The sequence below is a fragment of the Bubalus bubalis genome, chromosome 5 (genome assembly GCF_019923935.1).
Source record: "Bubalus bubalis isolate 160015118507 breed Murrah chromosome 5, NDDB_SH_1, whole genome shotgun sequence".
NCBI lineage: Eukaryota > Metazoa > Chordata > Mammalia > Artiodactyla > Bovidae > Bubalus > Bubalus bubalis.
In genome coordinates, this window is record NC_059161.1 from 13,945,761 (window position 1) to 13,958,507 (window position 12,747).

The following is a 12,747-nucleotide window of genomic DNA, read 5'->3' on the forward strand; positions in this document are numbered from 1 at the left end:
AAACATATTTCGTAAAATAAATTTTTAAAAATCTCTAAGTAAAACAAAAATCATTTCTTAAATCAGCTAAAAATTTAGAAGATTTGGTACTTAAAGGACACATATTTGTTGATGAATAACTGAAAATCTGTTGAACTTCAAAATTCAATTTAACATACATTACAAAACTGTCACATATACCAAAAAATGCTTACTTCAGAAGATAATTTTTAAACCTATTTTAAAGAAGAAAAAAACAGTTAATTGAATGGTGGATTTGTGATCAGTATAGCTGCCCTTTAAATTAATTTCTTCTTGGGAGTAGTCTCAAATCTGAAGATTTTCATCTTGACAGTACAGAATTATCACATGTAGCACATTTAGCATAAAGCAAGTATGCTGTCTAATATTTTAGTATGCAAATTTCAAATGAGTTTATTAATAAATTGGCATATTTTTCAAATAAAACATGAATTTATTTAATATTTATACTTAATTATATAAATGTCAAAAGATGAAAACTAACCTTTCTTCTTCCAAATGAGATTTGGGGGAGGAATACCACTTGATTCACACAATAAACTAATGAGGTGTCCTTCAATGACTGTAAGTTGAACAACTTCATCAGAACCAGAAATATTTGGTGGTACTGGAAGATTTTTTTTAAAAAGGAAAAACACTATTTTAAGAACAATTATAAAATTTCCCTAATGCTTTACATGTTAAAAAAAAAGGTTCCCACTCAAAAGGAATGAAGAAATAATCTAGGACTTGAAGCTGACATATCAACACCACATTAAAAACCAATTGTAAGATATAGAATGAATATATAATAGCAGATTTCCCAGTTTCACAAATTTAATTATCAAAATACTCAGAGTGACATAAAAAGATGATATACTATATTATGGATATTTAGACACGTTAAATTTGAAAAAGGAAGACATCTATCAAGTTTAAACTTAACTCAGCCATTTGCACCTGTGAGCTTTGATATGTCACATGCTGAACAGAATCAAAAAGCATCAGGCACACAACATAAAGTAAAGAACAGGGGCAAAGCTTCCCACGTGGCTCAGTGGTAAAGAATCTGCCTGCCAAGCAGGAGACATGGGTTCGATCTCTGGGTGGAGAAGACTCCCTGGAAAAGGAAATGGCAACCCACTCCAGTATTCTTGCCTGGAAAATCCCATGGACAGAGGAGGCTGGTGGGCTACAGTCCATAGAGTCACAAGAGTTAGACACGCTTAGCAACTAAACAATAAAGAACAGAGGTGAGGAATTTGATCTAAGAAACAGGTATGTTACCAATCCTAGGTTGCACAGTCTGTCTCCCCACTGGACTCCAGCCTCTCCTTGGAACCTTCAAAGTGAATCGACTACCCAAACTTTTCTCTAAGAGGCTGAGTCTGCATTTGCTGGCCTAATTCTCCCCTTGGACACTCTTCTGGCTGCAGTATTATCACATGATAGATGCTTGTTCTCCTAAGCTCCTGGGAGTTGAGGAGTAGGAGAATCCTCACCCTCAAATGCAGCTTCCAGCCATGGTTCAACCACCTCCACGAAACTCTCTATTCCTTTGAGGCTCATATCATCCATTTACTTCCCTTTCTCTTTCTTTTCACTCTCTGTGAACCTGTCATTCTTTTTCCTTCACTGAACAATTTGGTACTTGTTTCCATCCCTTCTCTTCACATTGAAGACCTGTCATCATTCTGTATAAATTCAACTGCCACATCTAAACATCTGGCTACTCAGTTTCTTGATCTGCTCTTGATTTTCTCCATCAAAAGCCATACACTTTTCACCATCTAGAACATTTCTCCTATTAATTTATAAATGTAGGTCACATCCTATCCTCACAGCTCCTTCATTTAAGTATTCCCAACTCTCAATTCAACGACCTAGTCCTTAAACCTTTCAGAAGCCCCCCAATCTACTATCTACTCTTTTATTTACTGACTTCACTATCCAGCTTTGATTTTATGTTCAATAATTTCAACTAGTCTTCTGCCAATATTCGCAACTGCCCCACACTGTTGCTTTTCTTATTTGGCAATACCATTTCTCGAGATAAATCCTATAGTTTACTCTGTCATAACCTATCCCACACATGAAATGTCTACAGAAGAAAATGACAGCTACACAGACTGCCACCAACTATAAATCCATGACCTCCAAATCAAACTCCACTCATTCCCATGAGTGAGTATCACTTACATTAATACAAATATTTGCAAACCTGTATCTGTAATGCAGAGAGTCTCTGAGATCTGGACTTTTATATCTGACTAGATTTTAAAAATTTATTTATCAGTAGATCCTTAGTGGTTACCTATTTTAAATACAGCAGTGTGTACATGTCAATCCCAAACTCAAAATCTACCCTTGGCACCCCCACTTCCCCCTGGTAACCATAAATTCATTCTCTAAGTCGTTTGCGGTTTTGTAAATAAGTTCATTTGTATCATTTTTTAGATGCCACATACAAACAATATCATGTGATACTTGTCTTTCTCTGTCTGACTTACTTTACTTAGTATGATAATTTCCAGGTCCAACCCGTTCAGTTCAGTTGCTCAGTCGTGTCTGACTCTTTGCGACCTCATGAACCGCAGCACGCCAGGCCTCTCTGTCCATCACCAACTCCCAGAGTCTACCCAAAGCCATGTCCATCAAGTCGGTGATGCCATCCAACCATCTCATCCTCTGCTGTCCCCTTCTCCTCCTGCCCTCAATCTTTCCCAGCATCAGGGTCTTTTCAAATGAGCCAGCTCTTCGCATCAGGTGGCCAAAGTATTGGAGTTTCAGCTTCACCATCAGTCCTTCCGATGAACACTCAGGACAAATCTCCTTTAGAATGGACTGGTAGGATCTCCTTGCAGTCCAAGGGACTCTCAAGAGTCTTCTCCAACACCACAGTTCAAAATCATTAATTCTCCGGCACTCAGCTTTCTTTATAGTCCAACTCTCACATCCATACATGACCACTGGAAAATCCATAGCCTTGACTAGATGGACCTTTGTTGGCAAAGTAATGTCTCTGCTTTTGAATATGCTGTCTAGGTTTGTCATAACTTTCCTTTCAAGGAGTAAGCGTCTTTTAATTTCATGGCTGCAATCACCATCTGCAGTGATTTGGGAGCCTAAAAAAATAAAGTTAGCCATTGTTTCCACTGTTTCCCCATCTATTTGACATGAAGTGATAGGACCAGATGCCATGATCTTTGTTTTCTGAATGTTGAGCTTTAAGCCAACTTTTTCAGTCTTCTCTTTCACTTTCATCAAGAGGCTCTTTAGTTCTTCTCTTTCTGCCAAAAGGGTGGTGTCATCTGCATATCTGAGGTTATTGATATTTCTCCCGGCAATCCTGATTCCAGCTTGTGCTTCCTTCAGCCCAGTGTTTCTCATGATGTACTCTACATAGAAGTTAAATAAGCAGGGTGACAATATACAGCCTTGATGTACTCCTTTTCCTATTTGGAACTAGTCTGTTGTTCCATGTCCAGTTCTAACTGTTGCTTCCTGACCTGCATACAGGTTTCTCAAGAGGCAGATCAGGTGGTCTGGTATTCCCATCTCTTTCAGAATTTTCCACAGTTTATTGTGATCCACGCAGTCAAAGGCTTTGGTATAGTCAATAAAGCAGAAGTAGATGTGTTTCTGGAACTCTCTTGCTTTTTCCATGATCCAACAGATGTTGGCAATTTGATCTCTGGTTCCTCTGCCTTTTCTAAAACAAGCTTGAACATCTGGAAGTTCATGGTTCACATACTGCTGAAGCCTGGCTTGGAGAATTTTAAACGTTACTTTACCAGCATGTGAGATGAGTGCAACTGTGCGGTAGTTTGAGCATTCTTTGGCATTGTCTTTCTTTGGGATTGGAATGAAAACTGACCCTTTCCAGTCCTGTGGCCACTACTGAGTTTTCCAAATTTGTCCTATTTTAAATACAGCAGTGTGTACATGTCAATCCCAAACTCCAAACCTACCCTTCACACCCCCGCCACCCTTCCCCCTGGTAAACATAAATTTGTTCTCTAAGTCTGTTTCTGTTTTGTAAATAAGTTCACCAGGTCCGTCCACGTTGCTTCATGGATTATTTCATTCTTTTTATGGCTGAGCAACATTCCATTGTATACACGTACCACTTCTTTATGCATTCATCTGTCAATGGACATTTAAGTTGCTTCCATGTCTTGGCTATTGTAAATAGTGCTGCTATGAACACTGGTGTGCATGTATCCTTTCGAACCACATTTTTCTCCAGTTATATGCCCAGGTGGAGGATTGCTGGATCAGATGGTAGCTCTATTTTTAGTTTTTTAAGGAACTTCCATACTGTTTTCCATAGTGGCTGTACCAGTTTACATTCCCATCAACAGTGTAGGAGGGTTGCCTTTTCCCCACACCCTCTCCAGCATTTATTATTTGTAGATTTTCTGATGATGGCCATTCTGACTGATGTGAGTTGATATCCCATTGTAGTTTTAACCTGCATTTTTCTAATAATCAATGATGCTGACCATCTTTATATCTGTCTACTTAATATCTCAATGTGGGTGCCTTAGAGGGATTCTGAAACTCAACTTGTCCTAAACTGAACCTTTGTTCCCTCTCCAAGGGGAGGACGCTGCTGTCCACACAGCCCAGCTGATCAGCCCAAACCAACATCCATCTTTTACCCTTTCCTGTTTCCATACCTCTCAATGTAATCAACCAATCCTATTAATTCAATTTCTTAGAAACGTAAATAATTTAATACTAAAAAACTAGTTTACTGGCTTTCTTCCTAAAATACAAATCTGAATGCCCCAGTCCTCCTTTGAATCCCATTAGTGATGTTGTATCACCTTTAGAATCAAATCCATACTTTTACAATTGATTTTAGAGGTCCTCTTCTATATGCCCTTTTTAATCTTTCCTACCTAACATTATATCTTCTTATCCTCCTCTGAGCCACACTAGGCTCCATAGTGAGTGATGTTTTGTTCGTTGAATACAGACAATGTTCTCCAGGTCTTTATGCTTCCATCTTCAGAGAGCTAACACCTACTCATCCTTAAAACCTCAGTTAGATATCACCAGCCCCCTGCTATGTCTTCCCACAAAATCTCCTGTGATAACTCTTAGGAGACAATTTTAACTATCTTTTGAAAGGCATTTCTACACCAGCAGACTCTAAGTTCTGTGTGACCAGTGTCATTGTCTTTCTTATGAACCTACCTATGCTTACACATGGCATAGTGCCTAGAACACAGAGTCACACCATAAATAATTTTTGAGTGAATCCAGTCTTAAAGTCTCAGCTTTCCTTTATCATTCATTCTTACATCTACTGCTTTCCTCTTTAAGAGGCACAGGTCTACTCATCTGTTAAGTACACTTTGTAGTTTATGTCTCATTCGACTTCTCTGCAATGTGTGCCATTATGCATTCATTCACCCACTCATATATATATGTTCAACCTATTTCCTGTTTGCATTCTTCTTCTGGGAACACCACTGTCCTGAGTTTCCACAATAGAAGTTTTACCCAGTTTTATTCCTACCTCTTTGACAAATGTTCCAACTCAGTTTCCCATCTGGGATTTCTTTTTCTGTCTCCCTTCTTACATGGTATGTGAGAGTCATTCTACACAGTACTCTTCTATACATATTCTTTTTACTCTCTCTAAGCAATCAGCCATGAAATTAAAAGATGCTTGCTCCTTGGAAGAAAAGCTATGACCAACCTAGACAGCATATTAAAAAGCAGAGACGTTACGTTGCTGACAAAGGTCCATCTAGTCAAAGCTATGGTTTTTCCAGTAGTCAGGTATGGACGTGAGAGTTGGACCATAAAGAAAGCTGAGCGCTGAAGAATTGATGCTTTTGAACTGTGGTGTTGGAGAAGACTCTTGAGAGTCCCTTGAACTGAAAGGAGATCCAACTAGTCTATCCTAAAAGAAATCAGTCCTGACTATTCATGGGAAGGACTGAAGCTGAAGCTCCAATACTTTGGCCACCTGATGCAAAGAAGTGACTCAATGGAAAAGAACCTGATGCTAGGAAAGATTGAAGGCAGGGGGAGAACGGGACAACAGAGGATGAGATGATTGGATGGCAGCACCAACTCAATGGACGTGAGTTTGAGTAAACTCCAGGAGTTGGTGATGGACAAGGAGGCCTGGCGTGCTGCAGTCCATGGGGTCGCCAAGAGTTGGACACGACTGAGTGACTGAGCTAAACTGACTGATAAATCAACTGTATTTCAATAAAGTAAACTTTAAAAATATAAAGAACTAAAAATAAATTATATTTTGTTGTACAATTTTTAAAAAGTGAATTCTTCACCTCACTTTCTAATTGATCATCACTCCGAATTTTTCTTTTTCACTTCTTTTTTTAACCTTTACTTGATAACACTTAGCAGTCTCTTGTCCATGTTGGGAAGTGTATGAATATTTTTCCCACTTGAGAGAAATAAGAGAAGGGAAGTAAAGGAAACACAGAGGGAGAAAAAAGATGGAAGGAAGTAGGAAGAGAAGTTAATAATATGTAACTTGTTGTTTAGTCACTAAGTTATGTCCAACTCTTGTGCAACCCCATGGATTATAGTCCACCAGGCTCCTCTGTCTATGGAATTTCCCAGTCAAGAATACCGGAGTGGGTTGCCATTTCCCCTTCCAGAGGATCTTCCTGATACTGGGATTGATCCCGCATCTCCTGTTTGGCAGGTGGATTATTTACAACTGAGCCACCTGGGAAGCCCAATATGTAATAAATATAAATATAGTACATAATAAATTTTAGTATTTAAAAGTAAATAAATTCCTTTATAGGATAAATGATAACACTTCTCATAATTTTCAAGATTTTTAAAATGATAATAATGATTTATAATTAACAAGCTATTCTCTAAGTAAATGCATACTTTTAAACAATAGCTGTTCTCCATTGGAATCAGATTACTTCCTCTACTTATTTTTATTTTAATCTGTGGTTTTTAATTAACTTTTATAAGCAAAGTTATATTTCATGTCATTACCTCAATAATTAAAATATTTAAACAAATATAATCCAAATTAATAGTGGTTAATATGTTATAAATGAATGTAAACAAGTACTTAAAAGTTGATTAATTGGGAAACAGGAACACTTTTTAACAACTGGTAGACAACCACAGCTAACATAAAAGTTGCAATTATTCCTAAAAACTATCTTAGTAACTAACAAATTATCTTAGTAACTTACTAAAACTTCAAGTGAGCATAGCATTTCACATTCGTCAGCAGAGTAACCTCATCTCCCACCCCAAATGCACGTGCTCTTTGTCTTTGTCACACACTAAATTCACATACATAATTTGACCTTCTGACATTTTCAATTAACCAACAGGCTCTCTGCTCATGAAGAATGCTCCATCATTAGCAAATCCTGGCTCTAGAAGCTAGAGGGTATGTTAATCAGTCAGGAGAGAAGATCAAAGTTACAGTGATCTATATATTTAGGTTCAGGAAATCTATTTAGTTGCCCTTGAATTAAGTATATAAGCTGATATTCAGGACAGCTCAGCATCATTTAAACATATTAATTAATATCATCTATGTCTTATTTATGTGGTTGTCAGTTTAGGAACGGTTTAATACAAACAATGATAGGTCAAACCACAAGCTGAATCATTTAAGGGCTGATCTCACTTACCCCAAATGTTGACATTATAGTTCTTCTCAGTTTTTCCTGCAACATTTGTGGCTTCACAAGTGTAGCGACCACTATCTTGAACCTGAGCATCTTCAATCTAAAAACAAAATCATGCTTTGAAACCACGGTTTATATTTTGTAATTAATTGGGGTTTTATATTAATGTTGCTTGTGATCTCTGATTTTTCATTTGTTCTGAAGGTTTTCAAACATATAAAAAGTTGAGAAGATAGTATTGGGTTAGCCAAACAGTTCAGTTTATTTTTTACTTAAGATGTTATGAAAAACTCAAATGAACTTTTTGGCCAACCCAATAAAATTGATGGCTATATGCCCATCACCCACATTCAATACTTATCAAGATTCAACAATTATCACTTAATAATTATCAACAATTATCATACCTTGTTTTAATCTCGTTAACTTTAGTGGTTGGAGGTCTAGAAAGGTCTTTTAAATATGATTAAGATAAAATAGCAAACCCCCACAATTAACCTTTGAATGAGTTATTTAGGGCTTTAAACATACTATTTTTTTATGTCCAGGACACTCTTCAGTAAAATAATACCCTTACTCTTAGTTTATTGCTTTCTTCTATATCATGTTTAAAAGCTCCTTCAAGTCAACCAATATACTCAGTTAGTCTTAATCTCTTAGTACCCAGTTTGGTGCTTGGTAGATAATTGAATATCAGTAAATATTTTCCATATATTTATCTGCAACATACATGAATACTTATCCATCATTTATTCATAGACCTTTCAGCAGTTATTGAGAATCTTGTACTAGGTACTACAGATAGAAGTACCTACAGATACTACAGTAGATAGAAGTACTACACTAAGAAATACAGGGTAAAATATGGTTTCTGCCTTGAGTTTGCAATCTAGCTGATAATATAAAGCATGTGAATATAAAAAAGTTTAATGATAAACAAGGTGTAAATAATAATATAAGATACTATAAGAGGTATAACAAATTATATGTAATTGACGGCTAACTTTGAAATCAATTGCTAGAATATTCAAAAGAGGGTGAATCATTGGAGTTGCAGTTATCACTGAAAGTATTTAGTCTTCACTAGTTCTCATTTCCAAGAAGTCTTCTCCCTACATCCCTTCCTCTGGACCCAATCATTCCAGGGTGCCTGGATGGCCTTGGTGGTGGAGATTCAGTGAATCCCAGGATTTCTTAATTCCCTCTCCCCTGGTTTCCCAACTCCACTGGGATCTGTGCTCTGAAGAAATGAACTCCAGTCACTGAAATTGCTAAGACAGTTCTAATCAAGCACAGCTCTTCCTGAGCAGTGCTGGGACTTAGGTTAATATAATCATCTGCCTCTATCATTCAGTCAGTGCTGAGGTTTGAGAATTCTAGCTGCTTTCTAGAACTCTAGGCTCTATTTCTGAGAAAGGGCAGCACTTTTTGCCTTTATTTTCCCTCTGTAACTCAACTGACTTATCTTACTTCCTCCATCAGTGACTCTGACCTTTCCAGCCTTACCAGCTCCATCATTTCAGAACTGTAATTTTGAAAGACTCCATTCTCTTGCCTCTGATACACACATTCACACTCCTCCCACTCTCTCTTATACTTCTACTTGTGGAAGTTTCTTAGCTTCCCTTCATGCCACAATTTTCATTCACTTCTCAAGACTCTTTGTTTGACAGTGATAACTTTCTTTTACCAAGAAGCCATGTGGCGTAGTGGTTAGCAGCATGGATTCTGAAGTTATACTTCTATATCCAAATCCCATTTCTGCCACTTAGTAACTGTGGGCAGATTACTTAGCCACTCTCTCACTTCTACATAGGGTTATTATGAGGATTTTATAAACATTCCAGTGGCCTGTTAGCTTCCTGAATCCTAATTCCTTAGGCTGACTTTCCATGTTAGTTCTTATTTCACTCAAATCAGCCTTGTCAACATTATTTCCAAAATTCACTTTGTTACTTTGTTTCAGTATCATGAGTTTACTTGCTCCTCATAATCAGGTCTTCTGTCCCATCTACCCATAAAAAGCCAAATAGCCATCCAAGACTATTCTAGGCAACCATAACCTTACTTTTTGCTATCTTTCCCAAATGTACTGTCTGTATCATCCACTGGGTAAGTAACTTAGAGCCTTATAGCACTTAGCTGCATTTTTCAATTAAGCTGCTAGATTTTCAAATATTATATAAAATTGGAAATAATTTTATATGTATGTATATAGAATATACATATTTATATAGAATTGGAAAATTTTGCATAAATGTGTCATTCTTTATTGCATCCCTATGCAGAGCACCTAGAATGGGTATTCGCTGATTGGTTGGATGACCGAAATGATGCACTCCTTAGAATGTTTCTATCATATTTGGCTAGAAGCATTTTTTGAATGGCTTCTGCCTTCAAATATGAATTGACATTTAAAGATTTAAATCTTACTAGGCATTAATTAGAAAAAATATCACAAACCTCAAAAGGGTTCCTAGAATTTTAGAGGATAAATTTAGCAGGATACTTGTAAAGTTTAATAGTGCACTATTTTGACAGGGGTAATACTAAAGCGATGATCTTAGAAATAAGAAGAAGTAAATGAATCTGTAGCCTTACCTTTAGCACACTCCCATTTTCAGTAACACTGAGACCTGGTTTCTTCAGCAAGGGGTGGCCATCTTTTAACCAGGTCAGAGTCGGCGGGGGAACAGCATCACTTTGACATAGTAACTCCACAGCTTGGCTAATGAGGACAGAGATGTTCTGTTCTTCTCCCATAATATTTGGTGCAACTAAGTGAAAGATGGGTTTTCCCTCAGGATAAAAGAGGCCAGCACACTGCTTATCTTTATGAATCATCAGGACATACACTGAATAACTTTATTAGTCCTTCTAAAATGTAGGATCACAGTAATTCTAGCATACCCTCTTTGCATCACTTGGCTCAGAATCAAGTGTTCATAAATCACTGATTAATGTGTTCCTGTTGAACAAAAATAGTTTTTCACTAACTTTTCGTGCAAAAAAGCTTTAGAACTGGAAGTTCTCACCAAGTGCCCATTTAAGAAACTTCTTGAACTCGAAGTCACCCCTTAAGATTTTCAAAGTATTAAATCACTCATGAAATATTTTGGAAATAACAATGAATTAAAAGCAAATATATCTTTGATGCTTATTTACATATTTTTTTGCAAAATAAAATAAATTTCATACACATAGAGGCAAAATAAAAATCGAGTTGAAAGGGATCATCCTGTCCCACCTCTCAGTGTGCAAAATATAAGATGGGTGACAGATAGGACCTTATGTGAAATAACATGATTCTATGGAATAAAGACCATGTGAGATAACTAAATCAGTGACCAGCTGCACAACACACAGCTACATAAAAAGAAATGAGTTGAAATTTTAATGAGATTAAAATGAGAATTCCCTGGCTATAAGGCTTGTCAGATGCTGAAATATGTTCTTGGAGGAGTTTAAGGAATCGCCTTCCCTTGGGTATATTAAAAAGTAGAGTAAACAATCATTTGTCTTAGATGGTCTAGGTACAGCCCTGCCAAGAATGAGAGGGTGGGCTTCATAAGCTCTCAAGGCCTCTTTCAGGCCTGTATTTATAATAATTCAAAAACATGAACTAATACTGAAACCAGGTCTGTTATTAAAGGGCGACTCCAAAAAAGCACAAAGGGGAATTTCCCCGGCCATTTCTCACTAAATTCTATAACTATTTAGGATTGTAAGAAACATACCATATTTGTAGTATTTTGTTTTTGTTTTTACAAGAAAGGCAAAGTTTCACTGAAATGAATCCTAAAGGATTTTTCCAAATGCACTGGGAGGAATGAGGTGCTTGTGGTAAAGAACATTTTAACAGCCCGTTAGCCATTGCTTCTGACTTGACACGGCTGCGTGTGGCAAAATGACAATGGACTTTAGCTAGTAATGTTTTTTTCTGTGGATTTCAGTTAGTAACAAGTTTTTCTGTAACCAGGAGATTTCTCTGCTACACAGGAAAAGGCATACAAATTAGAGGGTACTTTCTTATGCTGTTTCTGGATGCAGGACTTGTGCTAAACCCAAAGGAATTGATGCTAACAAAAGAAATTTCATGCACCATGGTTGGAACAGACCAGTGGAGCATTTGGGCAGAGATCTGTGATGTCCATTCTGCTAAATTTAATAGCACACACAGATACTGGCTCTCCATCAGCTTAAATTTATCTACGGTGACAGAAAAGAGCGGGATTATTTTTAACATGTGAGACAACAGATAAAGATACGCAACTAGTCTGAGATGAAAACTTCTATAATCTCAGCAAAATGAGCACGAGTGCCATCTTCTATTATGAAAAAAATATATATCTTCACCAGTCTTTGCATAAAGAGTCCTAAATAGAACAGCATATTTCATAGCTTGGAAATAATTTCAGGAAAAGTCCGGTCTCTGGATAAAAATGTACCATGACTATGTAAGTAAAAGTCACTCAGTTGTGTCTGACTCTTTGCAAGCCCATGCAATTCTCCAGACCAGGATACTGGAGTCCATACAGTCCATGGAATTCTCTAGGCCAGAATAATGTAATGGGTAGTCTTTTCCTTCTCCAGGGGACCTTCCCAACCCAGGGATTGAACCCAGGTCTCCAGCATTGCAGGTGGATTGTTTACCAGCTCAGCCACAAGAGAAGCCTCATGACTATGTAAAACATGTTTATCTTAGATTACTTGTAGACTTGATAAAAGAGCATGGATTCTTTAGGACTGCTTGTAGACATAAATGTCAGAAATAATTCAAGAGAGCAGAATGCTAATTTCCAAATAGTTTTCCTTTAATTACTTTTCTTACAGCTAAGTGAGTGAGTCAAGCTCCAAAGGAAACCAAGTTTTTAACATTGAGAGGAAAAATATAAAAAAAGAGTATTTGTTTCTTAACATAAATTAAAGCAAATCTAATTATAGTTGAGGATATATATTACTAAAGCCCATCTATTTTTTTTCTGCCCTGTCTTTCATTTCCAACTTTTTGTTTAGTCTGAGAAGAGAAAAAGCTTCCACTCTTTAGATTCCTGGGTTTCTTAGATGATATCCCTACTCTGCTTTG

General features: G+C 37.0%; 1 protein-coding gene across 6 annotated transcripts in view; it reads right to left on the minus strand.

Moving 5' to 3' along the window:
* Positions 1–12,747, minus strand: part of HMCN1 (hemicentin 1) — a 546,437-nt gene that overhangs the window by 183,492 nt on the left and 350,198 nt on the right. For all 6 annotated transcript variants that reach the window (XM_044942718.2, XM_044942717.2, XM_044942719.2 and 3 more), the window contains 3 exons: positions 10,263–10,438; positions 7,665–7,761; positions 506–628 (listed from right to left, as the gene is read on the minus strand). In XM_044942718.2, coding sequence (XP_044798653.2) covers positions 506–628; positions 7,665–7,761; positions 10,263–10,438 — 396 coding nt within the window. The remainder of the gene's footprint in view (positions 1–505; positions 629–7,664; positions 7,762–10,262; positions 10,439–12,747) is intronic.